The sequence below is a fragment of the Mustela lutreola genome, chromosome 17, assembly GCF_030435805.1.
Source record: "Mustela lutreola isolate mMusLut2 chromosome 17, mMusLut2.pri, whole genome shotgun sequence".
NCBI classification, from domain to species: Eukaryota; Metazoa; Chordata; class Mammalia; order Carnivora; family Mustelidae; genus Mustela; species Mustela lutreola.
The window spans coordinates 43926936-43953864 of NC_081306.1; the positions used below are offsets into that span (position 1 = coordinate 43926936).

At 53.9% G+C, this 26929-nt stretch overlaps 1 protein-coding gene and 1 long non-coding RNA gene across 7 annotated transcripts; one reads left to right on the forward strand and one right to left on the reverse strand.

Moving 5' to 3' along the window:
- Positions 1-711: 711 nt before the first annotated feature.
- RFC2 (replication factor C subunit 2) lies at positions 712-17756 on the reverse strand. 2 transcript variants are annotated; one of them, XM_059154963.1, is made up of 11 exons: positions 17599-17756; positions 14677-14746; positions 12190-12231; positions 11771-11877; positions 10067-10168; positions 9238-9338; positions 6683-6840; positions 6420-6485; positions 4768-4848; positions 2842-2955; positions 712-1102 (listed from the first exon to the last, which is right to left on the reverse strand). In XM_059154963.1, exons 1-11 carry the CDS (start codon positions 17703-17705, stop codon positions 992-994), a joined length of 1059 nt encoding a protein of 352 aa, XP_059010946.1. In that variant the 5' UTR covers positions 17706-17756; the 3' UTR covers positions 712-991. The 2 variants fall into 2 exon arrangements, with proteins under 2 accessions (XP_059010946.1, XP_059010947.1); XM_059154964.1 differs by lacking the exons at positions 11771-11877; positions 12190-12231; positions 14677-14746; positions 17599-17756 and adding an exon at positions 11138-11165.
- Positions 17757-17813: 57 nt separating this feature from the next.
- Positions 17814-25263, forward strand: LOC131819697 (uncharacterized). 5 transcript variants are annotated; one of them, XR_009349297.1, is made up of 3 exons: positions 17814-17953; positions 21240-21351; positions 24050-25263. It is a non-coding gene; the product is annotated as an uncharacterized LOC131819697 (long non-coding RNA). The 5 variants fall into 5 exon arrangements; XR_009349298.1 differs by lacking the exon at positions 17814-17953 and adding an exon at positions 18087-18203; XR_009349294.1 differs by lacking the exon at positions 17814-17953 and adding an exon at positions 18088-18212.
- Positions 25264-26929: the final 1666 nt, after the last annotated feature.

Genomic DNA, 26929 nt, shown 5'->3' on the forward strand with positions numbered 1-26929 from the left:
AGGAGTCCGACCTCCACGGTTACGGGCTGTGCGGCACAGACACGTGCCTCTGGGCCCTGGTCCGCCCCTGCAGACTCACAGTGATCAGGAGGCTCCAGATAAGGGGAATATTGGGAAATAGGTTAAAATGTTCTTTAAAACCTTACTTTGCCATTTTTGAGAACCTTAATTCTCCCCCTCCACCTTTTCCTAAAAAATTTTTTTATCTATTTGAGAGAAAGGGAGAGAGTGAGGGAGCAGGAGCAGGGGGAGGGGCAGGAGCCACGGAGCAAGGAGCCCGCTGCAGGGCTCCACCCAGGACCCTGAGATCACGACCTGAGCCGAAGGCAGGGGTCGGACATCACCCGACTGAACCACCCAGGAGTCCCTTTTCTTTCTACTTTTATGTACACCGGTATTTTTTTGTAATTTGAAAAACGGGGAAAAAATTAGACCTCGTGGGGGAGAAACGATCATACGAGGTAACAGAATTTACTGGGGAACAGAGAAGGCCAGTGGGCAGGTGTCACACCACTGTCCCCGGTGACCCCTGCCGGTCCTCTCTGAAGGCCTCACTGCCCCAGGCTGTTCTGGGACGTCTGTCTCTGTCCCAAACCCCACAAAACTGTCCTCCAGGCTTCTAGAAGCACGGAGATTAGTTTCACCAGCCGACTCTCTCCATCACCTGTTCCACCTGCCAGACGCTGGGGACACTCAGAGACGGGAAGCAGGTTCTCCTCGTGGCCCGGCGACGCCGCCTTAGCGCCGACGAAACCAGACAGCCTTTTTATTAACGAAGCCAGGTCGGGTGCCAAGCCCTGAGGTTCTCTGGGCGCCGGTCACCCTGTCACCGCGTCTGTGAGTCAGAGGCTGACTGCAGACACTCACGGACGTGGAGTGAGGGCCACGGGTGAAGGCAGCCTTCTCTCCAGACGGGTAGGCCCCGACTCCTGTCCCTCCCAGACGAGGATTCTCAGGACCCTCGTCATCCCCAGCAACGAGTTCTCTTGCCCTAACTGGCCACCGGGGCCATTGTCTTCTGACACAGCCTGGCCAGGAGCCCTGCCATCTGCAGGAGGGAGTTCACGCCTTCTGCTATCTTCATATGCGTGTATCCGATTTCCTGGAAAACAAAGCACACGTCCAGCTGGTTGGTAAGTGAGGGCGAACTTTAGGTTTTTACATTTGAACCAGCAGTTTACTTCAAACTGATAGAGCGAACTCAAATTTCAGCTGGAAAATGGACTCCAGGTTGTCATGGGTTATGTCTAAAATTCAGCTTATTTTTTTCTAAAAGGATGTGGGACAGTTAAGAAAAAAAGCAAAAACAAAACCCAAAAGCCAGGCTTGGAGAAAATATTAAAATCCTTAGAAAACACACGTCTGATAAAGGACTTGAAGCCAGGATATATAAATAGGTCTCAAAACTCACTAAGAAAAAAATGACCCAATGAAGAACTCGGTAGATTTGAACAGACGCTTCATTAAAAGGAACGGAGGGCAAATCAGCACATGCTGTTAGCTGCTGGGAAACGCACCTTGAAGCCAGGACAAGGGGCGCCTGGGGGGCTCCATCAGTAGAGTATCTGACTCTTGATTTTGGCTCAAGTCATGGTCTCAAGGTCATGAGATCGAGCCCTACGTCGGGCTCCATGCTGGGTGCAGGGTCTGCCCGAGACTCTCTCTCTCCCTCCCCCTACAACCCGCCCCTCCCACCCCTGCACTCTCTCTAAAATAAAACAAATAAAATCTTTAAAAAAAAAAGAGAGTGCTCGCTTCGGCAGCACATATACTAAAAAAGAGAACCAAACACTGCCAGTGCTGGCTAGGCTGCGGGGCATCTGGAACGCTCGCTCGCCCACGACTGGGAGAAACGCACAAGCTATAACCACTTCAGAAACTGGTTTCCCAGTTTCTTATAAAGTTAAACACACCCTGACCATTAGAATAAGCAATCCCTGGGGCGCCTGGGTGGCTCAGTGGGTTAAAGTCTCTGCCTTCAGCTCAGGTCATGATCTCAGGGTCCTGGGATTGAGCCCCGCATCGGGCTCTCTGCTCAGCAGGAAGCCTGCTTCCTCCCCCTCTCTCTGCCTGCCTCTCTGCCTACTTGTGATCTCTCTCTGCCAAATAAATAAAATCTTAAAAAAAAAAAAAAAAAAAGAAAAGAATAAGCAATCCCACCTCCTAGGAAGTTGCCTGAGTACACATTCACACTGATTTGCATATGCAAATGTTCACAGTGGCCTTACTGACGGTCACCCACACCCGGACCCACCAGTGTCCTCTGAGCAGTGAACACACAAACCGTGGTTCGCCTCTCGGCAGTGAGAAGGAGCGACCCGCCGACAGACGCAACACCATGAACAAACCCGAAACGCATTAAGCTAAGCGGACTCAAAAGGCTACCTTCTTCGTGATTCCACGGTCATTCCCTAGGACATTCTGGAAAATTATTTCCCGCCAGAGAGAAAACAGAGCGGCGGTTTCTGGCTGCTGGGGGAGCTGACTGGTTACAAAGGGGCTCATGTATTTGGGAGGCGGGGGGAAATCACAGAACTGGTCTGACCTTGGCTGTGGCCTTTAGGAGACCGAACACTTCTGTTAACAGAAGGCACCGAGAGGTTCCCTTGTACTTTATGTCAATTATACCTCAATTAACCCGACCTTCAGAGCCAACAAACAAATCTTAGATGCTGAGGGCACCTAGGCTGACCGGCAGAAGAGGCTTAAACCAGCTCCCAGCCCCAGGACCACCCGGCCTTGGGACACTCACTGAGCCCAGGGGCCAGGCCCGGGAGCCAAACCAAGACACCGCGGCGGGGCCCCGGTCCCCAGGAGAGCCACTGCTGGACTCTCACCAACCTTGATGAACTCCAGTTTCAAGTACTCCGCCATCTGGAAGGTTTTACACACTCGAAAAATGTTGCCAATGATGTCTTCCGGCGAGTAGCCGAGATGCCACAGGTGAGCGAGAATCTAGACAGAGGAAGATCCGCTGGGTGACAAGGGTACTGGGGGGAGCGAGGGGACGAGCCTTGGGCCCGTCACACAGCAGGGAGTGGACAGATCATCCTTGGCGACCCAGGATGCGGGGCTCGATCTCAGGACCCTGGGATCATGACCTGAGCCGAAGGCAGAGGCTTTCACCTGCTGAGCCACCCAGGTGCCCCTATTTTTTTTTTACTATTACTTTTTTATTTTTGCTATTATTACTTTTTTTTACAGTGGGTTCTATGCCTTATGTGGGGCCTGATCTCAGGATCTTGAGATTAAGAGGCACATGTGCAGGGCACCTGGGTGGCTCCCTGGGTTAAGCCTCTGCCTTCGGCTCAGGTCATGATCTCAGGGTCCTAGGCTCTCTGCTCGGCAGGGAGCCTGCTTCCCCCCCTCTCTCTGCCTGCCTCTCCGCCTACTTGTGATCTCTGTCTGTCAAATAAATTAGTAAAATTAAAAAAAAATTTTTTTTAAAAAGAGAAATTAAGAGGTACCTGTGCTGCCGGCTGAGCCAGCCCAATACCCCAATGTCACAAATGTTTTAAAATGTATTCCACGGCTGGAGGCACCTGGGGTCTCGGTCGGTTAAGCAACCGACTCTTGGTTTCGCTCAGATCATGTTCTCAGGGTTCTGAGATCAAGCCCCGAAGCAGGCTCTGAGCTCAGCGCGGTCTGCCTGTGGCTCTCCCTCTGCTCCTCCCCGTGCCCCCTCCTCCCCTCCGTCTCTCTCTCTCATGAATAAAAGTAAAAATGCTTTGCATGGTCTCCTAGGACACCCACGTTGGGGCTCTATCCAAGGGTCCTAAAAAGCGACAGGAACCACCCCAGTGAGCACAGGAGGGGAAGCGGAAGCAGCATCTGCCCGCCGGTGCTCCCTAAGGGCTGGGCTCCCGTGCGCCCCCTGCAGGCCGAGCCTCCACCAGGTCTCCGCGGGAGCAGGGTCCTGGCCTTCTGCCCAGTCTGCGCCCAGGCCGAGGTTCCAGCCCCGGGTTCCAGCCCCCCTCAGCCCACTCAGGCAACCGGGTCTGGTGGGACGGGGTCTGGGGTCTGGAGTCCGTTGTCTCGCCTTTGCTGTGGCATCTTGGGGTGGACGCAAGAGGGCACGGAAGCTCTGGGTCCCTAAATCTGAAGGCTGCCTCTGGGTTGTGTGCCTGGGTCTCTGCCTCAGTCTCCCCACCTCGCCCTTTGGTTTTTACTTTTTTCTTTTCTATTTTTTTTTTTTCCCACCCCTTGGTTTCGAATGACACCTGGCCCTGCCCTAAACCCAGCCCACTTCTGGCCTAGTTTGGTGGGAGCAGGCGGAGGGAAACTGGCTGTGGTGGGGCCAGTGGCCTTAAATCGTACCACTGCCAGGGGTCACCTGAACTGTGACGATACCCCCTGGAATCCGCACACGGCATCAGGCTCCACATGAGGCCGGAAGCCCTGGGTCCTGCTTCTCCTGGATGACCAGGGACCACTGGGTCCCAGAACGCCATTCCTTGTCCCTCGGGGGGACGGAGGGCCAAGTTTCCCTCGGCCACACGGGCGGCGTCACAGAAATGTAAGGAGTTGGGCTGGTCTCTCCTCAGGTCTTGGGGGGACAACGTTCTCCTGTGGAGCATATCACTGTAGGACAAAGATGGGGCTCCGAACTGCGGGTTGAACGCCTGTCGACAGTGACCGAGAGCATGGACTCCAGCCTCCCAGGCTCCGCCTCCTCCTGCGAGGTGCACCCAACTCCCCGCCTCACGCTAAGAACCGAGGGGAGCGACGGCCCCTGCACCTCCCGAGTCGGGGAGGAGGGACACCCACCTTGTAGGCCTCGTCGATGTTGGCGTTCACGCAGTGCTGGAGCATCTCCTTCACCAGCAAGGGGTGGGGCTCGTCGCAGACCTGAGCAACCCAGAGAGAAAGGTTAGTTGGGGGCTGAGGGGGAGCCCGGACACACACCAGCGTGTGTCATCGCCTTCTCTGGCCAACAGGACCCCAGAAGGCCCCATCACGACCGAGCGAGTCACCGGAGGATGGCGTCAGGCTTCCTCGCTGGGCAGGAAGTTCTGACCCCGTCACTACAGACGGCCCATGCACCAGGGGGGTGAACACGGGGCCAGCAGGAGCCTCTTGTTGCACAAAAAGCCATCAATCAGTCGCACACACCTTAGGTCCCTCGGAGGACCGCTCGCCCAGAACCACTCACAATCCATTTAAGAACTGGGACCAGCCTCCTGCCCGGAATGGAAACTGGCTTTCCTGGGACAGGGTCCCCCACCTCAGCATGTCAGCGTGAAGACGGGCCTGGGGGCGGTGGTGCACGTGTCCCCGAGCTTGGGGCTGGCCTCTCCCCGCCCTCCACCTCGGGACCCACATTTAAAACTTCTTTATGCAGCTGAGGAATCACTGAAGGAGACATCGGAAATGAACCATGGACTGTGCTGGCTAACTGAATTTAAATAAAACAAAAAAAACATTTCTTTAAATTTTTAAAGTCGTCTCCGTGCCCAACGCTGGGCTCGAAATCAAAACCCCGAGATCGAGAGTTGGCGCCTCGCCCTCTATCTACAACGTCTAAAGGAAACCCTCTGGGCGCCTGGGTGGCTCAGTGGGTTAAGCCGCTGCCTTCGGCTCAGGTCATGAGATCTCAGGGTCCTGGGATCGAGGCCCGCATCGGGCTCTCTGCTCAGCGGGGAGCCTGCTTCCCTCTCTTTCTCTCTGCCTGCCTCTCTGCCTACTTGTGATCTCTGTCAAATAAATAAAATCTTTAAAAAAAAAAAAAAGAAAATAAAAAATAAATAAAGGAAACCCTCTACTTTCTCCCCCAGCCCCACACACCCTAGAACCTCTCAGCAGTTAACTCCCCCAGAAACCCTGCTTTCCAGAGCCCTGAAGGTCTGTGCCAGAAGCGGAGCCTAAAGTGTCCCAGAGCAGCCCTGGAAACACAGTCACCACCAGGGGCAAACCAGGCTTTCCCTGCAGCTTTCTTTACCCACAAACTCGCTAAGAACAGCCACGGTCTGAACACATGGACAGCCCCACCCGGGTTTTACCCCCAAGTAAGGGGGAAAGTGTAAGACAGGCAGGTGGTTAGGAGGGGTCAGCGGTTTTCAAAAGCATTCCCAGGACAAAAACCATGGCCAACCAGAGAGTGGGCGTCTCTGTCCCTCAGCTCAGTAAGCGTGGGAGGCTGGCAGCAGGGGCTCGGCGGCCCCTCCCGCCTTCCAGCAGTGGACAACCCCTGGGGCAGCGGGCAGCCTGGGTCCTCTGCCCCCAGATCGGAGAAGCCCCCGGGGCACAGGCAGTGAGGCCCCTTGGGGTGCACCAGCACTTCCACTTCCCCACACGCGGGGGCGCTCCTGAGACCCTCAGATTGGCGGGGGGCATGGAGGGTCCCAGCACCGCCACAAGGCGCCCACTCGCTGCTGCCAACCGGCTCTGCAGAACCCCCCAAGGGCCCCGGGCTCCTGTACCTTGAACACATTCTCGCTGTTGATAAAGCCAAATCCCGAGAAGGTCGACTGCACGTTGTTCAGCGCCTGTGGAAGACACAAGCACATGTGGACGGCGATTTTCAGTCCTGACCATCGCCACCGCCCCCAACACCGGGTCTGACCAGAGCCCCTCCTCCCAGGTCTGCCCCAGCGAGCAGGGTCCCTGTCTCTGCACGACCCCCCCAGAACAAGGCACACGCAGCCCCGGAGGTAGGTGGCCGAGGGGCCTCGACGGCGCGCACCTGCCTCATGTCTCCCTGCGCCGTGAAGATGACGGCTTCCAGGCCGTCGTCGGTGTAGGGGACCTTCTCCTGCTCCAGCACCGCCAGCAGCCGGGCGAGGACCTGGGCATCGCTCAGCTTCGTGTAGCGGAGGACGGCGCAGCGGGACTGGATGGGCTCTGACCGGGACAGGAGGGTGAGGCTCACCACAGAGGCTGGCGCACCCCCGACAGCCCCGGGACTCCCACCCCGACACCCGCCTCATGCTAGGAAGCCCCTGCTCGGGACATACACCGGCCACAGTGGCACCAATGCTCCCTCCCCAGCCATGGCTCTCCAACAGCTCAAAGCAGCAACCAGTGGGCCTCCCCTGCACTGCCACGGATGGCCTTGGCTGGCCTCGGCTTCCAGAAGGGGAAAAGACCCTCTAGGAACGAGACACCCAGGAGCCATGGCGGGCGGGTGAGTCGGTGTGGGGTTTCTGGTCACTGTGCGAGTGTGAGCTTGGTGTCCCCAACCGCTGGTCCAAGGTGAGCAGGGACATGGGACATGGGCGTGGTCTCTCTAAGGCTCCCCAGGAGAATGTGACCGCAGCCAGGACGGACAGCCACTAGAGAGATGGGTCCGGGATTCTGGACGCTGCCCCTGCCCCTCGCTTTAGATTGGGACAACAGCTTCTCCATGGTCTCCGGGCCCCCATCGGGCCTGTGTCCCATGCCCCGTGCACACAGGCACTTCCAAGGAATGCACTCCTGTAAATTTATCTGCATTAAGGAAACGTAGGAGTCCTACAAGTCAGTCCATTTCAGCGTATCCGAAATCAGAAAAACTCCACCACAGAATCTTAATTATGTATTTGGCTCAGCCCCATCGATAAGAGGTTCATCATTAGAAGCAGCTGATATTCGGCTACACTTAAAGTTTCCCTTAGATTTTTCTCTCGTGCGCAACACTGAAAGCTGAGTTCGCAGAATTTATTATCATTATTTTTAAGTAGTCCCCACCCCCAGTGTGGGACTCGAACTCACAACGCCGAGATCAGGAGTCACCTGCCCTTCCAACCGAGCCAGCCAGGCGCTCCAGGGCCCACAGAATTTAAATCCGTGTCAGAATAAGGCGGCATGGGCTCCCTCAGAGCGCGGGTGTCTCTCTTGTTGCTGGCACGAGTCCAGGACCCCCATGAAGGGTCCATGACGAAGAGTGTACAAATCACCTCTGGGGCAGGGCACCAGGCTGGCTCGGTCGGTCGGGCCTATGGCCCTCGATCTCCCGGTTGTGACTTGGAGCCCCACCGGGTGTGGAGAGGAGTTGAAAATACAATCTTCCAAAAAAGAAAATAAAAGTCAACTGTAGCGATTTGATCTTGCGCTATTTCCTCTAACACGAAGAAACATTTTTTTGTGATTTCATTTCCATGGCTGTTGCAGCTCTTTAGAAATTTTAAAAAAATAAACAAACAAAACAAAAAAAAGGCTGGGATGCTGCGCGGGTCAGACGAACTGACAAGGGAGGGCCGGCACGCTCCGCCCGCGACCACGGCATCCAACCACCCAACGTACGCGTGCACGCGGAGCCCCGTGCGAAACGCACCGGGGGAGGGGTCTCTAGGCAGGACACCACTCCCGCCCTCTCAGTGTGTCCCTACACTGGTGATCCTGACGATCGAGAACGTTCTCACGCAACGGCCCCCGGCGCCGTGTAGAACAAGCGTCAGTGCGTGCCGAGTGGTGGCTGAACGGGCCGATGGAGAAGTTGTGAGCATCTGGGACGGTTGCAGGACGGGTGCAGAGCTCCTGGTGCCACGGCAGGCCCGCCGCGGCTGGGAACCGGGACCTCGCAGTGCAGCGTGGCCGGCCACACGCTGGTCTGCGGCTGCGAGCCGTGGCCTGGGCGCAGGAGGGCGAGTCCGGGGGCCGAGCTCACACAGGCTGGAGGTCAGTAGGGCGGACGTGATGCAGAGAGTGGGGAGAAACGGGGAGAGAGAACCAAAGCCAGGCAGAGGCTGCTGTGGGTATCGCAAAGGGAAGAAAGTGCCCCGGGCAGGAAGCTGAGATGGGCGTGTGGGCAAAGGGGTGAGGAAGCACCGACTTCGGGGGAGGGACGGCCAGGCCGTCCAGGTCAGAGCGGGCTGACGGGCGAGCTTGCACAGGGGAGGCAGTCCCCGGTGACGACAAAGCCGCGGGTGTGGACTGAGTGTGGGCCAAGCGCCCAGTGCACAGAAAGTACAGGAGAGCGTCTGGGGCAAGGCAGTGACCATGACACTGTACCCAGGCCAGCAAAATGTCACGTGTGCCCACGACGGTGCCAGAGCCCAAGAGACTGGGGTTCCAGTCCCGGCTCTTCTGCATGCTGTGTGACTTTGGCCAAACTACTCAACCCCTCTGAGCTCCAGTGTTCTCCTCTCTAATGTGGAGTTAAGAAGACCTTCACACAGAATTACGTAAGATCAAATGAAAAAGGTGATTCTGCAGTGCTCGGCCCGTGGTAGGCAACCCCAAACGCCCTACCCTTCTGTGGTTAAAGAGCCAACGTGAGCATCCCGGGTGGAGGCCAAGCCGCCCAGAGCTGACCCTCACCTATGATTTTATCAGAAGCGTTACAGGCGAGGGCAAAGCGAGTCGTTTTGGAGTAGATTTCCATGGTCCTCCTCAAGGCTTGCTGGGCTCCATCAGTCATGCTGAGAAGAAAAACACAAGCAGGCAGTTTGCAACCGGGGCCCAGGGCCCGCTGGACACACAGCCCTCCCTAGAGAGCCTGGGCACCCTCAAGTCCAGGTCATGGTCCTGGGGTCCTGGGATCAAGCCCTGCCTCCGTGGGGGTGTGTGTGTGGGGGGGTCCCTGCTCAGTGGGGGTCTGCTTCTCCCTCTTGCTCTGCCCCTCCCTGCACTCGTGCTCCCTCCTTCCCTAATACTAAAATCTTTTTTTTTTTAAAGATTTTATTTATTTATTTGACAGACAGATCACAAGGAGGCAGAGAGGCAGGCAGAGAGAGGGGGGGGGGAAGTAGGCTCCCCGCTAAGCAGAGAGCCCGATACGGGGCTCGATCCCAGGACCCTGGGACCATGACCCGAGCCGAAGGCAGAGGCTTTAACCCACTGAGCCATCCAGGCACCCCAAATCTTTTTTTTTGAAGTGGTTAAAATGGTAAATTTGATGTCATGTGTACTGACCACGATAGATCATTCCCCGGAAGCTGGAACGAACCCATTAACTGACATGGTCTTCGACGAATGTCGCTTAATGAAGATAAGGGGTCAGGTCCCTGTTAAATTGCTTTTGGAAGATGTGATAAGCTGGTCTGCCACGGTCGTGCAGAGGGGAGAGAGCTCTCCGCCCGCTTTAATTAAAGCCTGGTAAGAGACCGAGGAATCGAGGTCACTGTGCACTTGGCAAAGCAGTCCCTACCTGTCTGCTTCGTCCAAGATGATGATCTTGTGCCGCCCTCTGGGAAGCGTGACCTTCTGCTGGGCGAACATTTTGATCTTGTTCCTCACCACATCGATGCCCCTGAAACAACAAGGCCTCGCTGTCCTGTCGCCTTCCCAGAGAGACCCACGTACCCTCAGGGGGCTTCTAACCCCCAGACCACACCCCCACGCACACGACTGTGGTTTGTAAGTTTGGGGGGCAATTCTGTGTATCAGGATTAACGTTTCACTACTTTTATTCCTTCTTGGAGGTCCTCCAACACAACGAAGATCAAATTCACCTATTCCTGTGCTACCAGAGGCAAGAGCGCAAGAGAGTAGCAAGAGAGGCATTTTCTCTTGCAATTACCCTGCAAGTTCCCCGGACCTTCTGATAATCTGAGGTATGTCACAAGGTCTCTATGACCTTATTCTTCCTGTATTTTGAAATGAAAATGGCAATGTCATCATCCGAGTGACTGTTTCCTTGTTCCTTATCATTCCCAACTAGGCTAAAAACAACAGCAATGAAAAGATTAAAGTCTTTTTTTTTTTTTTTTAAGATTTTATTTATTTATTTGACAGAGATCACAAGTAGGCAGAGAGGCAGGCAGAGAGAGGAGGAAGCAGGCTCCCTGCGGGGCAGAGAGCCCCATGTGGGGCTCGATCCCAGGACCCTGGGATCATGACCTGAGCCGAAGGCAGCGGCTTTAACCTGCTGAGCCACCCAGGCGCCCGAAAAGATTAAAGTCTTGAGAAAAGGCAAGACTGTCGCACTTCCCTAGGATGCTGTGGTAGGAGGGAAAACTGTCCCCCTGGCCCGTCCTGTCCTCCAATATTTTGCGTTGCTAAGGGCACCGCACTCTCTTTCTAGAAGCGACAAAAGAAGTTCAAATACATCATCTTTGTTTTTTAAAGCACTCACAGACTGCAGCTGAAAGTTCAAAACTTTTTCATTTTCCACTCACAAAAGATGAACACAAACGACAGGGAACATTCCATATTATTAGACAAATCAGAAAATGGCCACAGACAGGCGAAGGGCAGCACTTCGGGCTGTGAAACTGACCATAGTCGGACCATCTCAGAGCATGGGGTCCTCTGATGCCAAGATTGTGGGTGAACTTCCTCGAACTTTAGCATCAAGGAGTGAACAACATATATCTACGCACAAAAAATAAATATATTTTCAGCCGACCTGTTCCTCAACAGGGAGAACTTCATTGCCTAATATCTTCTGGCCAGAACGTGGACCATCTTGTTTTGTGACAGTATTCGCTCAGCTTTAAAGACGCTTGTTGGAGGGGCGCCTGGGTGGCTCAGTGGGTTAAAGCCTCTGCCTTCGACTCAGGTCATGATCTCAGGGTCCTGGGATCAAGCCCCGCATCGGGCTCTCTTCTCAGTGGGGGGCCTGCTTCCCCCTCTCTCTGCCTGCCTCTCTGCCTACTTGTGATCTCTGTCTGTCAAATAAATAAAATCTTAAAAAAAAAATTTAAAAAGGAAGCCAGCAAGTCAGTGCTTATGATGCTACGTGAACAGGCAAGTGACGCCGGTTCTCGTTCACGGGGAAGGATCAACGGAAAACACGAAGCCGGCGAGACAAACCCCAAGGACAACCCAGACCTGCAAGAAGGCAGTTTCTATGACAGCTCAAGCTTCAAACACTCGCCACCCGTCACGCGGTCCCAACTCCCAGGCGTACCTGTCATTGGAGGCATTGAGCTCCAAAACAGCATCCTTGAATGCCGGGCCTAGCAGGGCGCGGGCCAAACACAGGATGCTTGTAGTCTTGCCGGTTCCTGGGGGACCCTGGGGAGGAGACCGCACCGAGGCTGACAGCACGAGCTTGCCTCTGCTCCCGAGCTCCTGCCCCCCGCCGTTGGTGTCACCTCCCCTTCGAACTCCTCCCCAACCCCCCCCAGCCCCGCACACACCAAATTAACCCAGCCTCCCACCCACAGGACCCCCCGACCAACCGGGGCGAATGCTTCCCTCTGCCAAGAGGACTGGCAAGGGCTCTGGTGACCGTGGGCCCCTCGGACGAGGAAGCTCTGGGCACTGAAGCTCTCGGGGAGAAAGTGAGACTCCAGGACCTTTAAAGGGCCCGGATGGGGGACTTACAGCGATGATAATATTGGGCACGTTTCCTTCTCTTGCAAAGACCTGGAGGAACAAAGGTACGTCCGAACCAGTTAATCTGGAGACCCGCGGTGCCAAGCGTCCCCAGCCCCAGGGGCCCGCGCGGGGACACGGCCACAGAGTTCTCCACGTGGGTACCCCATGAAACTCTCAGCTCTGCATATTCCAAAGCGAATTCCCCATTGCCCGTCACACCCAGGGGCCACCTGTGCTTCCCCTCGCGTGGGCCCTCAGTGCCATCAACCCCACTGGCCACGCCAGGAACCTCCCGCGCTCCCCTGGCCGCGCACACAGCGCCTCAGTCACAGAGGCTTGGCCGTTCCTTCTCTGCTTCTATGTCCTTCTTTTCTGCCCCACGGCCGTCTCCTTCTGCCATTCACCTCTCGCCTGGATGGCTTTTAATTGGCCGTTAACTAGCTGGTTAACTAGCTGGTCTCAGGGTCCGCTAATCCTGTGGCACACCCACGCATTTTCTCTATTATGACCCCAGCCAACTTTCTAGAACGCCCATCTGTCAAAACATCTGCGCCTGAGGCAGCCCTCGGATGACTCCTGTGAGCCCCAACTCTCCAATAGGGCTCAGGAGGCCCTGCCCACCTCACCGGCCCATTCCCACGCCCCCATACAGACACTCCACGCCCCTGTTCCTCTGCGGGCTCCACCACCCGCAACATCGGCATCCCCCGGGGGCGAGTCAGAAATGCACTCTCAGGGCGCCTCAGTGGCTCAGTTGTTAAGCATCTGCCTTTGGTTCAGGTCATGATCCCAAGGTTCTGGGATCGAGTCCCGTATGGGGCTCTCTGCACCATGGGAAGCCTGCTTCTCTCTCTCCCGCTCCCCTGCTTGTGTTCCCTCTCTCGCTGAGTCTCTCTCTGTCAAATATACAAACAAAAAGTCTTTAAAAAAAATAAAAAGAAATGCAGACCCCAGCCCCACTCCCTGGGTCAGGATCTGCATTTTTCACAAGATGCCCGCAGGCAATTCATCCACCCATTAATGTCCGGAAAGCCCTACTCCATATTCCAATCAGATGGCATCAGCCCACGCCCAACAAGCTAAGCTCTCTCACCTCTGGGCCTTTGCACATGCTATTCCCATTTGCCTCGCCTCCCTCTGCTCCTGCCCCCCCAAGTCTGGCTAACGCCCACTTACTCAGCTTTGCTGTCCCTTCTTCCACGAGAACGAAGACACTGGGAGCAGGTTAATGGCCCGACCCCCTGTGCTTCCACAGCAACCCCCTCCCCTCCGGCAGAGTGCTCCCCACATGGCCTGTGCACTTTGACCCCTATGAGACTAAGGCCCACGCAAGCAGGGGTCCTGTCTATTAGGTTCACCATTCTATCAGCAGGTCCGAATACTGCACCGTATGGCCCGCAAACATCTGTAAAATGAACTCATTTGTAAGAAAAACAAATACCTCGGTACCTGTTAGAGTCTAAGTCCCCTTTCCTGCAGAGACTATCTCCGTGATGCCTCACGTAGCTGGCCTTCTAGATTCCACCCAAAGAGCTCTAGGGTGAGGATTTCAAAGCTTGCCCTACGGTGCACACTTCTGCTCACTCCTGTTCCTGTCATCCTGAAGTCGGCTATGCTGTCACTCAGTCCCTCTAGGCGAAAGCTGGCAAACCACCGTGGAGGGGGGTTGGCGGGAAGTGGGGGTAATCCAGCCTCAGCCCTGTCTATCTTATTTTTTTTTTAATTTATTTATTTTGGGGGCACCTGGGTGGCCCAGATAGTTGGGCATCTGCCTTCAGCTCAGGTCAGGATCCCAGGGTGCTGGGATCGAGTCCCGCATCAGGCTCTCTGCTTTGAGGAGAGCCTGCTTCTCCCTCTCTCTCTGCCTGCCGCTCCCCCTGCTTGTGTGCTCTCTGTGTCAAACGAAACAATAAAATCTTAAAAAAAAAAAAAAAAAAAAGATTTATGTATTTTAGAGAGACAGAGAGAGGGAGCATCAGCAGGAAGGGCAGCAGGAAAGGACAGAAGCCGAAGCAGACTTCCCATGACCTTGAGATCATGACCCAGCCGAAATCAAGAATCAGACGTTCAATGGACTGGGCCACCCAGGCGCCCCGGGACCTGTTTTTATAAGCCCCCTAGCGCAGAATGATTTTATGATTTTAAAGGATTGTTTAAAAAATTAAGAATACTAGACAAAGTCATTATAGGGTTTGCAAAGCCTAAGACACCTGCGAGTCAGCCTTTACGGAGAAAGTCTGCTGTCGCGGCTCTAGAAGCATGGGTCAGAGAACCCCTCTCCGAGAAGCCGGCGCCTCCGACACGGGAAGGTAGCCACCACGGCTTCCAGTCTTCTCCAAACTGACCAGCTCACAATCCCTCGATTCTTCTGCATTTGTGGCCCGCCCCATCCCTCGCGACCTTGGCGGTCTTCCTCCAAGCGCCTTCCTCGAGCTTGTCAAAACCACATAATACAACCCAAGACCATCTCCAAAAAAAAAACAAAACACTCACCTCCAGCCTGCTCACTGTGTCTTCATTCCCGACGACTTCATTCAACTTTACTGGCCTGTACTTTTCCACCCTGTTTTTAAGAAAACGCATAAAGAAAAAAAAAAATAAAAGAAAGAAAACGCGTAAAGACGGTGACATGACTATTTTCACGTCAGGGCTCAGGAGCAAAGCACTAACGGCCCTTCCCGAGGGCTCCGTCAGGACATTATACACGTGCAATTTAAGCACAGTAAATGCTGCAGGTTTTAAACTTAAAGAGGTAACCCAAGTGCCAATGGAAATGTTAAGTGCGTAAGAATTGTGCACGGAAGCCTTTAAACCTGAGACATGGAGACACACCTGTTGTCGCTGGAGAGGGGCCAGAGCGGGCCATCTGGAGCGCCATGACGCCGGGTGGCAGCATGGTCGCCCATCACAACAGAAGCTCAGCACACGAGGCACTGACACCATCGGATCGGACAGACCCGGGTGCAACCGAGCTCCTGTCTTATCCCTTACCTGTCCGTTTCTGCAGACTGGTGCCAGGTGCCCAGCAGGGCTGGCTAGACAGTAACTGCAGGTCTGCCCTGGGATCCTACAAGGCCATGGGAAGTGGACCGGCTAGTGGCTTACTCAGATCAATACTTCTCTCTCTCAAAGATTTATTTTAGAGAGAGAGAGAGAGAGAGCGAGTGAGCACGTGCACACACACAAATAGGGGGATAGGCAGAGAGAGAGAGAGAGAGAGAGACCCTTCAAGCCGACTCAGCAGACTTCCCAGTGAGCTCAAAACCCAAGTCAGGGCTCGATTCCATGACCCTGAGATTCACGACCTGAGCCGAAACCACAAGTCGGATGCTCCAACCCCTGGGCCGCCCAGGAGCCCCCATACCTCTCTCCTCCAAATGAATAAGCAAGCCATGTTATGAGCAAATGACTTTCTTTAGCTCGGAGAACAGAAGTGCCAGCCGATTTGTAACAATCTGACCATCAGCGCTTCCTCTGCCCTTTATGACAGTCTGATTTACCCTCAGCTTGCACTGGCTATGGGCCGAGTTCCGCGGCAGAAGCAGCTACGCGTAAAGAAGCTTGTCTGCCACACACTGTGGTGAATAAAGAGCTCCCCTCCAAGACCAGCAGATAGAGCGTGCTTGTGGCTGCTCGTTTCTTGTTCATACTCAGTCCTTTCTAGGAGCTCAAGATCTCAGGGGGAGGCAGCGTGGACGGGACAGTAAGGAGCGAGACATGGTTCTTGCTTTAAAGGCCTTCCCTACCAGCAAGCACGGAGAGCTGAGACGATCCTCCTACAGTGCTAACCAGGTTCCAGAAACCCGGGGTTGCACCTAGGAATGTCAGGGGAAATTTGAGCTAGACCTTGGACACGGCAAACATGCTGGTCCTTTGGGGCCTCCACAAGGGCTCCCCCTGCCTGAAAGCTTTCTCCATGTTGCCGCTTGGCGCACTTCCTGAGCTCCCGTCTTTGCTCAAATATCATCTCATCAAAAGCCTTCCCTGACTATCGGAGTCATTTAACGCACGCCACCTGTCATCATCAAAGATACTCCATCATCTACTGGTTTGTTCTTTCTTTTTTCCCTATCAAATGGAAGCTGAGGACAGCTGAGTGTGTTTTGTAGAATGAGATATCCTAAGCATTTAAAGTAGTGTCACGCATAAAAAATGTAACTCAGGCCCCATATGTAATTTTACACCTGCTGGCGACCCCATTAAAAAGTAAAACAGAGGGGCGCCTGAATGGCTCAGTGGGTTAAGCCTCTGCCTTCGGCTCGGGTCATGATTTCAGGGTCCTGAGATCAAACCCCACGTCGGGCTCTCTGCTTGGCGGGGAGCCTGCTTCCCCCACCCCGCCGGCTGCTCTCCCTACTTGTGATCTCTCTCTCTCTCTCTCTGTCAAATGAATAAAATCTTAAAAAAAAAAAAAAAAAAAGGAAAAAGAGGGGTGCCTGGGTGGCTCAGTGGGTTAGGCATCTGCCTTCGGCTCAGGTCATCATCTCAGGGTCCTGGGATCAAGCCTCCCTGACCCTGTACATGCCCATATGCATGCTCTCTCTCTCAAATAAATGAGTAAAAATGCTTAAAAACAAGTAAAAAGAAAATAGGTGGAAGTTAATTTTACTAATCACTTTTTGAACCGGATCCATTCGAAAGATTAACATTTTCAACATGTCATCAATAGAACAATTACGAATGAGATTTTTTAAAAACTAAGTCCTGGGACTCCGCTGTGTTTTGTACACTCAGAGACCACCTCAGCTGGGACCAGCCGCAATTCTAGGGCTGTCAGTGGATTTGAGGGGCTAGTGGCTGGGGGACCGAGCGGTGCTGCTACAGATGTTCTAGGAAGCTGCACTGCGCCCGGTTTAGGCATCTGCTCAGGACAGGGGTGGGCTGGAGGGGTGGGCACGCACGGAGGGCGGAGAGAAAACCATCCCCACGCGCAGAGGCGGTGGGACCGGAGCGGATCGTCCACACCACACCTGTGCCCCCCGCCCCGGGCAGGTGACTTTCCGGGTCACCTTCCAGGTCACCAGCTCCTCTCAGCGACCCCGGATGCGCCCTCCGCACACAACCCCGAGTTCGGAACCGATCGGACGCTTCCCGCCGTCGGAGCAGCCGCAGACACAGCTCCAGGCGCTGCGAGGGTGGTCCCGGGGGGGCAGCTATGACCACAGTGAGCTCTGCTCGGGCCAAGACCCCGCTTCCAGAGTTCAGACCGGCCACTCCTGAGCCCAGGCGTGGGCAGCGGCGCGCGTCCCTCGCCCTCTCCAAATTCGAATCTACTCGATGCCCCCCCGGGGCCTCCTGCTCCGCTGGGGACCCCCGAGAACGGGCTCCCGCCCCGAGGGTCCCCCGGGGCCACGACCTGCCAACTCGCCCACCCACCCGTCCAGAGCACCCATCGTTCACGGTCTGGGCCCTCACCACGGCAGCTCGTAGTGGCCGGCGCTGCCTGGGCCCTTGCTGGGGGCGGGGGCAGGGTCCTGGGCCCCGCGCTCGCCCGCGCCATCGCCGCTCTCCTGCACCTCCATTCTCCCGCCGCCTCTTCCCGCGCCGGAGGCCCCGCCCCCGTGACGCCATCACGCAGACCCCGCCCCTAGCACCCGGCGGACGCCGGGCGTACGCGGAAGCGGTGGGCCAACCCACCCCCTTCCGCGCCTGCGCAGAGGGTATGGGCGTGGCCGGGGCTACGAGACGCCGGTTGCTATGGTAGTCCTGGCGCCGGGCGGGGCCGCGACCCCAGGGCGAGACCCTGCCGCATCCACTTCGGAGAAGGCAGGTCGCCGCAGGAAGGGACATTCGGCGGTTTCGTCTCTGTGTGATTTGTGCGGAGGCCCTCTGGACGCCCCGGCATCCCGGGGGGGGGAGGGGCGGGGGTGGGGGGCGTCCCACCGCTGCCCTGGTGCGGGCGGACTCGGGCGGGGACTGCGGTCTGGGCGGTGACACCTGGGACCTGACCGCGCCCAGCCGGCCGGATCGCGGGTGGAGACGCCGGCGGCCGCGGGCTGGGCTCCTGCGCGCTGGACTCGGTGCTTGCGGTCAAGGGGGTCTCCCGATGCCGGGGCGGGCGTGGGAGGCGTGGGAAGCGCTCGGGGCCGCCCCTCTGTAGGTGGGACTCGGTGTCCTGCCGGGATCCTCCGTCCTGACCACTGCTTCCAGCCTTGTTTGGGGCCCCTGTCCTCCCTGCTGGACTGGTCTTCGCTCACCTAGCCCAGGTGTCAGAATAACGATGAACGGTTCTTAAACGTGATGGACAGTGACTGCCACGGACTGTGCGTTGGACCTGGGGCGGGTACTCAGGTGTGTCCGCAGGAACAGGCTTGAGAGTGATGGAGTCGTGTGTCCGGAGTCATTTGGGGGAAGTGGGGGAGCCGGGATCCATTCCCCACCAGGCTGCCAAAGCAGTTCCTATAAAATTCCGTTGTAGTGCACTTAACCGTATCGCATCATAATGTCGGGAGAAAAACTGGGTTTTATTATTATTATTATTATTATTATATTAATACAATATATACTATTATTTCATGTGCAAATGGAAGGTAAGAATTGGGACCCGTTAGCCTCTATCCCATGCTTAGCACAAGGCCTGGCGCACTGGAGATCTTCTCATTGGAGTGTCTTTCCTGAACAGTGGGGATCCCCGTTTCCAGAACAGTTTGAATCAGCTGTGAGGAACTGGGTTGCTTTCCCCAGGCACCGGATCTGAACCCCATTGGCTGTTTTCCTTCCATCACCAGTTAAAGTCTCTATACATTACCGGTGGAAGACCTTGTCTTCCGGGTGATTGATTAGTCATTCAAGTAAACATGGGCCCCAAAGGCTATATCCCAAGTGATTCTGATCAGGTTGTTTTTTTTTTTTTTTTTTTAATATTTATTTATTTGACAGAGACAGAGATCACAAGTAGGCAGAGAGGCAGGCAGAGAGAGAGGAGGAAGCAGGCTCCCTTCCGAGCAGAGAGCCCGATGTGGGGCTTGATCCCAGGACCCTGAGATCATGACCTGAGCCGAAGGCAGAGGCTTAACCCACTGAGCCACCCAGGGGTCCCCAGTTTTTTTATCCTGACCTTTCAATTTCCTTTCCCCAATTACGGCTGTTTCTTGGGGGAAGACATGATTGCTCTTATACTCATTTTCGTGTGAAGTGTGTCAAGTCTGTGTGCCCTCTTCCCAACCTGAGGGGTCAGCTCCTTGAGAACGAGGTGCCTGCCGCCTGATTCCTGGTTCCTCCCCTGGACCACAGCAGACGCCGGAGTTCGTGTCTGCTAATGGCTCATTTCATTCCAGTGCCGCAGCCAGGCTAGCGAGTTCGAAGCCGTGAGCACAATTTGCAATTGTGTCCTGTGAGACGGGAACACGTGATGCCAGTTGGGCAGGGACCACAAATGACTCAGATTCTGAAGCAGTTTGTTCTCCTGGTGGCGATTCCTAAAGTCTCCAGGTGGGGAAGTTGCTCAATGTTTTTCTTTTCCCCTTTAACATGATTTTTTGGGGGAAAAAAAACGCTTGAAGTTGACTCTCCTTCCACTCTCCTTTGAACTAAGGGAGCTGTCTTGCATGTTTCAAAAATCCCTGTTCACAGATCCTTTACTTCTCTGGAGGAGAAGATACAAATCTTCTCGAAACATAAACTCTCTTTGAAACATCTTTCTCGTGATTTTCCCTTGTGATGTTTTCCATGTGGTAATACTAATATTTTCCTTCTAGTCATACACCCCCTTCAACCACATACACAGCTTAAAAACAAAATATTTTCAGTAAATACAGAAAACAGTGTGTAATTCTTAACCCCTCATGGTTCTTTTTGCGAAATCCCACTCTACAGGAAGCCCAGGACTCTGAATTCGCTGTTACACTTGGAATGCGAGGTGAATCAGAGAAGGAGGTGACCTTTAGGGCAGAACTGCGGGATAGGGTTTTATTGTTCTTGTTGTTGTTTGTAACAAGGCTTTTTTTTTTATTGAGCTCTGTGCCTTGTTGAACTTGTTCCCAGACGGAGCTCAGAGCTTAAAAACTCTGTCCATTGCTATAGAGCCGCTCAGCAGCCACGTTGGGGGTCCCAGGTGTGTTGGGGAAACCACAGGTCAAGGAACAAACCAAAGGAAAGGTCAAGGACAAGCCAAAATGAATTCCTTCTCTTCTCTCCTAATAAATCGGCAAAATCCCAGGAAATTGAATCTGCACCTTGGCAAAGCCCCCTGAGTCTTACCGTACGAGGGCAATTAGTTATACCCAAGAGGAAGGACACGGAAAGCAGAGAAAACAGAAAACAAAATCCTTGGGGTGCCTGGGTGGCTCAGTGGGTTAAGCATCTGCCTTTGGTTCAGTTCACGATCCCAGGGTCCTGGGATCAAGCCCCGCATCGGGCTCTCTGCTCAGTGGGGAGCCTGCTCCCCCCACCCCCCGTCTCTCTGCCTACTTGTGATCTCTCTCTCTCTCTCTGTGTCAAATAAATAAATAAAATCTTTTTTAAAAAAGGCTCATTCTGTAGTAAAAAAGCATATATCCTAAAACCTATCTACACCATAAGGATGGTTATTTTGGTGACATTTGTCCTTGGGAGTCGCTCTGTTGATGTTTGCGGAATTTGGAATCTGGTAGAAATCACTCAGCCCGACTCTGGGTTTCCATCTTTAACAAATAATGACTGAGTGCCTCCAGCCACCAGGATGGGCACGGGATGTGTGGACAGGGCAAGCCTCCACCCGCAAGGAGCTTAAATTGTAGGGAGAGAAACAGGCACCAAGCAGCCAGTCCTATGTCGATTTAATTATAATCACGGTTGAGCGCGTTGGAAAGGGCACTGAATGCTTGGCAGGAGAGCGGCGGTGGGGTACCACCCCAGCTGAGAGGTCAGAAAGAGATTTGCTGGGGAGGGGGCGTTTGCTCCGAGATCGGAACCCTGCATCTGAGAGCTGAGTGCCTGTTGGCTTTGCCTGGAAGGTGGCCCCGACGCCCTCCCTGTCTCCCATTGCTCTCTCTCCCCCAAGACCCTGTTTATTTCCGTATTGTCCTTACGATTATCTGGATTTATTGCCTTATTTACCGTTCGTTTCCACCCCCCAGAATGACAGCTCTCTGCGGACCGGAGCTCCCTCCCTCCTGGTCGCCGCGGCATCCCTGTGGCCTGGCAAGGCCTGAAGGACCTGACGAGTCCACAGGGACGAGAGGATCCAGGGTGAGCTCGAATCGGGGCTGCAGAGGCAGGGGGCCTGCGGGGGCCAGACTGTGCAGGGCAGGAGAGGTTAGGTAGAAGCAGCAAGGCCCAGTTTTTGTTTTTGTTTGTAAAGATGTATTTATTAGACAGAGAGAAGGAGAGTGCAAGAAGGGGGAGGGGCAGAAGGAGAGGGGGCTCGATCCCAGGACCCCGAGATCATGACCTGAGCCGAAGGCGGAGGCTTAACCCACTGAGCCACCCAGGCGCCCCGAAGGGTTTGTTTTGATTTGTGATCTTTTTATCTCTAAATTTAAAATTATGAAACATGTGAAACATACTGAAAATAATATCAACATTCATATACCCATCTACCAAGACAGATGTTAAAATTTTGCGTCTTGGGGCGCCTGGGTGGCTCAGTGGGTTAAGCCTCTGCCTTTGGCTTGGGTCATGGTCTCAGAGAACTGGGATCGAGCCCCACATCGGGCTCTCTGCTCAGCGGGGAGCCTGCTTCCCTCTCTCTCTGCCTGCCTCTCTGCCTACTTGTAATCTGTCTCTCTGTCAAATGAATAAATAAAATCTTAAAAAAAAAAAGAAAGAAAACATTATGGATACCACTAAAGTTCTCTCCCCCATTCTTCCCTTTTCTCTCTCCTACCCCTACTTTACAGAAGAGGAACCCGAGGCAGAGACGTCAAGCTTTGTCCCCAAGATCTCTTGGCGAGTAGGGGGATCTCTTGGATCTACCTTGGGTGGTCTGAGCCCTGAGCCTGTTTTATATGCTTTTGTACTTTTCTTTTCTTTTCTTTTTTTTAGAGCTCATACAAGCAGGTGGGGGTGGGGAAGGGCAGAGGGAGAGGGAGAACCTTAAGCAGGTTCCACCACTCAACCTTGATTGCACAACCCTGAGATCATGACCCGAGCGGAAGTCAAGACGCAGATACTTAACAGACTGGTAGAAATAGAAAAAGAATTGCGAGGTTCTAGGCAAGAGAATCTTCGATTTCATTAGGGTCATTAGAATGACCTTATGGAGTAGGTCTCCAGGCAGATCCTCACAGAACATTTGCCATCAAGGTAGAGGGAAAAACCCAAACCCTACAGGGCCTCGTGCATTTTACCTGCACAAGGCCATCTCCCTGACCTCTTTCTACCACCCTTGCCCTCATACACCGTTCCAGGCACAAAGGCTTCCTTGCACTCACTGAGAAGGGCCTAGCACATGCCTACCTCAGGACCTTTGCACTTGCTATTTCCTTGGCCTAGAATGCTCTTCCCTCAGATGTGCACGTGGCTTGCTCTCAACCTCATTCTTCTCTGTGTTACCTATTCGTTGAGGCTTTCCTGTTCCTTCCTTCCACCTGTCCCTTCCCTACCCGGCTTTCCCTTTTCTTCTATAACATGGAACTCTAGCTGATAAATATGTATTAAGTATGTATTGTGCTTTGTGTCCCCCGGTAGAGTATGTTTCATGATGGCAAGGATTTTTCTCCATATTAGCCACTGCTGTGGCAGCGTCTTGAATCATGGCAGCATTCAGCAGATGGAGAGGATAGGTAGATAGATAATTTTTGGCAAGAACAATCAGGGTTCTTTCCTTTTTTTTTTTTTTTTTCCTTTCGAGTAGAGTTGACGCATGATGATCTTTTAGTTTCAGGTGTCATTGAGAAATATTTTTGGAATAAATGAATAATCCCGGGGAGTTTCAGAATTACAGACGTGATGAAGTCAGTCAAAATTTTACATTAATATTTTCCCGTAGTGCTCAGGTATAATCATTACATATTTGGTCTTTTAAGGATTTGAAATGCTTAAGAGAACTTGACATACTAGTGTCTATCAAGGGAACTTTATGATCCTAATTCAAAATGTCAAATTGCGGGGCGCCTGGGTGGCTCAGTCGGTGAAGTGTCTGCCTTCAGCTCAGGTCATGATCTCGGGTCCTGGGATCCAGCCCTGTGTTCGTCGGCTCCGCGCTCAGTGGGGGGGCCTGCGTGTCCCTCTCCCTCTGCCCCTCTTCCTACTCGTGCTCTTTCTCTCTCAAATAAATAAAAAATCTTTAAAAGAAGAATAAAAAGTAAAGTGCCACTCCGTGGTCGAGTACTGTTATTATTGCACATGAGAAAACCCCGGGCCCCTGAGATTTGTGGCCGGGCCACAGATGGCCGCTCAAGCATCCCAGCTCCCCACCTTGGACAGCTGCCTCTCTGCCTGCTGTCCCCGGAGGGAATGTGAGGCTGGTGCCCGTCTCCAGGCCCCGCTGAGGTTCAGTAATAGTAACTAGCAGTTGGCCTGGGTAAAGGGCTTTACCCGGACCCCATACGGCCCTCTGGGAAGCTGTTGTCATCCCTGTTACAGATGTGGAAACTGAGGCACCTGGCAGCCCAGGTCTTTTTTGGGGAGTGGGAGGCGGAGCCCGGATCCCACCGGGTGGCCTGACCCAGAGCCATGCTCCTCGCTGCGTCTGAGCAGCTGCTGTCATCTCTGCGCCTCCGAGGGCATCTTGGCCTCCCCAGGAGCTTCCTGGGGCCTTGGTTAAGGTCATTACTCTGTCCGTAGAGGAGGCACCCGTACCACGAAGGACCCTCCCTCTGGGCCTGTCTCCGCCTCTCCTAGAGTCTCTCCCCAAGTCCGGCGTGTGTCTCCCAGTGTGTGGCTTGCTGCTGTCATTCTGGTTAACGAGGTCACTGGGTAACCTCCGCCCCGCCTCTCTCCACAGGCGTCCCAGAGAGGGAAGCCCCTTGGACAAGGACAGTCCTCACTCTGGAGCCGGGACACGACTCCCTCGTGGAAAGTTCACAAGGGACCAGCCCCATGGGAGCACTGTTCCGGAAGCACTGTTCTGGGAGCACTTCTCTGGGAGCACTGTTCTGGGAGCACTCTTCTGACCACAACAGGTGGCGCAGAGGGAGTCTGACAGGAGCTTCATGACTCGAGAATCCTGGCAGGTATACAGGTGTCCCCCAAGTGACAGGCGACGCCTGGAGACCTGACGGAGTGGCCCAGGCCCCACAGGGAGATGCCCTTCGAGCTAGGTCTTCCAAGGAGCCCCAGGCCAAGCTGAAATCCGTCACGCCTGAGCAAACGTGTCCTTCTTGGGAAGTACCCGTGCTGTTTAAGTGCCTTCTGTATGCAAAGTTTGTCCTTTTTAGCTGTTTTGCTAAATGTTCATAATGGGTAACTTCGAAAATTGCTTCCACATGCTTCCTTGCCTTCTTGGGGAAAAGAAAGGGCACAGAATTTTCCCTAGCACCCCGGGGACCATGGGATCTGCGTGCTGCTGTGTGGCCTGACCCCAGGGCTGCAAGCAGCACCGCCAGGCTGTCGGCGCACACTGCGGAGCCTGGACCGCTAGGCTGTTTGGGTTCCTTACTCTAGTTCTGTTCCGGTTGTCCAGTCATCCGGGCTGGCCCCTCTTCCTGTCCTCGTCGGCATGTCTGCCCTGGCCTTCTGTGGCGGCTTCATCTGCTGAGGGACAAGGCGGGACCAGAGCACCCAGCTCATTCCAGTTCTGTCCACTTACCCCTCCGGCAGTGGCCCGTGTGAGATAGGAGTGCCGACTTCTGGTTTTTAAGATTTTTATTATTTTTGGTTCACTTGGGTGGCTCAGTCGGTTAAGCATCTGCCTTTGGTTCAGGTCATGATCCCAGGGTCCCAGGACTGAGCCCTGTGTCCAGCTCCCTGCTCAGCGGGGAGCCTGCTTCTCCCTCTCCTGTTTCCCCCCCCACCCGCTTGTGCGCTCTCTCTCACTCCCCCCCAAATAAATAAATAAAATCTTTAAAAAAAAAAAAAAAAGATTACGGGGCGCCTGGGTGGCTCAGTAGGTTAAAGCCTCTGCCTTCGGCTCGGGTTGTGATCCCAGGGTCCTGGGATCGAGCCCGGAATGAGGCTCTCTGCTCAGCAGGGAGCCTGCTTCCTCCTCCCTCTCTCTCTCTGCCTCTCTGCCTACTTGTGATCTCTCTGTCACATAAATAAATAAAATATTGGGCGCCTGGGTGGCTCAGTGGGTTAAGCCTCTGCCTTCGGCTCAGGTCATGATCTCAGAGTTCTGGGATCGAGTCCCACATCGGGCTCTCTGCTCAGCGGGGAACCTGCTTCCTCCTCTCTCTCCGTCTGCCTCTCTACCTATTTGTGATCTCTGTCTGTCAAATAAATAAAATTTAAAAAATAAATAAATAAATAAAAATATTTTTTTTAAAAAAAGATTTTTTTATTGTTTCTAAGTCATCTCTGTGCTCATTGTGGGGCTAGAACTCACAACCCCAAGACCAAGAATTCCGTGCTCTATATCGACAGAGCCGGCCAGGCTCCCCAGGAGTACATGTTTCTGCCGGGGTGTCGATGTGGTGTGCAAATCACACACGTGCGCACATTAGCTGTAACATACATGGTGTGTAACATATAACATGTATGTATATGTCATTACTGCTTTCATGTTCACTTTCTTTTTAAGTTTTATTTATTTATTTATTTGAAATATTTTATTTATTTATTTGACAGAGAGAGATCACCAGTAGGCAGAGGCAGGCAGAGAGAGAGGGGGAAGCAGGCTCCCCACAGAGCAGGGAGCCTGATGTGGGGCTCGATCCCAGGACCCTGAGATCATGACCTGAGCCGAAGGCAGAGGCTTAACCCACTGAGCCACCCAGGCGCCCCAGGTTTTTTGAGTTCCAGTTAGTTGACATAGATCATGTTAAGCCAATATGTTATATTGGCTTCATAATTTTCACCTACTTGATAAGCACCTTTTAATAAATGCATTGACTTTTTCTATTTCTTTTCCGTGACTTATCTGTTTGCCTGTTTTTTCTGTTCCGGGCAAACTGTAAAGCTCTTTGGGAGAACGGTTTATCAGTTGCTAGCAACGCTTTATTTATTTATTTTTTTAAGATTTCTTTATTTCTCGTGCGAGCAAGGGGAGGGACCGAGCGAGAAGGAGGAAACAATCTTAGGCAGGCCCCACACCCGGCTCAGAGCCCAGCCCCGGGGTCCCATCTCAGGACCCTGAGGACATGACCCAGGCCGAAATCAGTCAGATGCTCAACCCACTGAGCCATCCAGACGCCCCTCAGATTTTATTTTTAAGACATCTCTATGCTCAGAGGTGCCTGGATGGCTCAATGGGTTGAACCTTTGCCTTGGGCTCAGGTCCTAACCTCAGAGTCCTGGGATCAAGCCCTGCATCCGGGCTCTCTGCTCAGTTCCCGCAGCCTGCCTGACTCTCTAGTCTCTCTGTCAAATAAATAAGTAAAATCTTAAAAAAAAAAAAAAAAAAAAAAAAAAAAAGACATCTCTATACCCAACATGGGGCTCGAACTCACAACCCTGAGATCAAGCATCGCAGTTCCACTGACTGAGCGAGCCAGGCGCCCCTGGAGTAAATCATCCTATCTGACGTCTTGCTGCGTCAGGGGTGGTTCAGCTTCGGCTGGGGGCAGGACACAAGTGTGGGCTCAGGAAGCAGCGGTCAGGGGTTCTCCAGCCTGGCTGCATAGAATCACCCAGAGCAGAGTGTGGGACACAGATGCTGAGGCTGGGGGAGGGGAGGGACCACAAAGGTTCCGACGTCATAGGTCTGGGGGCCTGGACACGAAGCAGG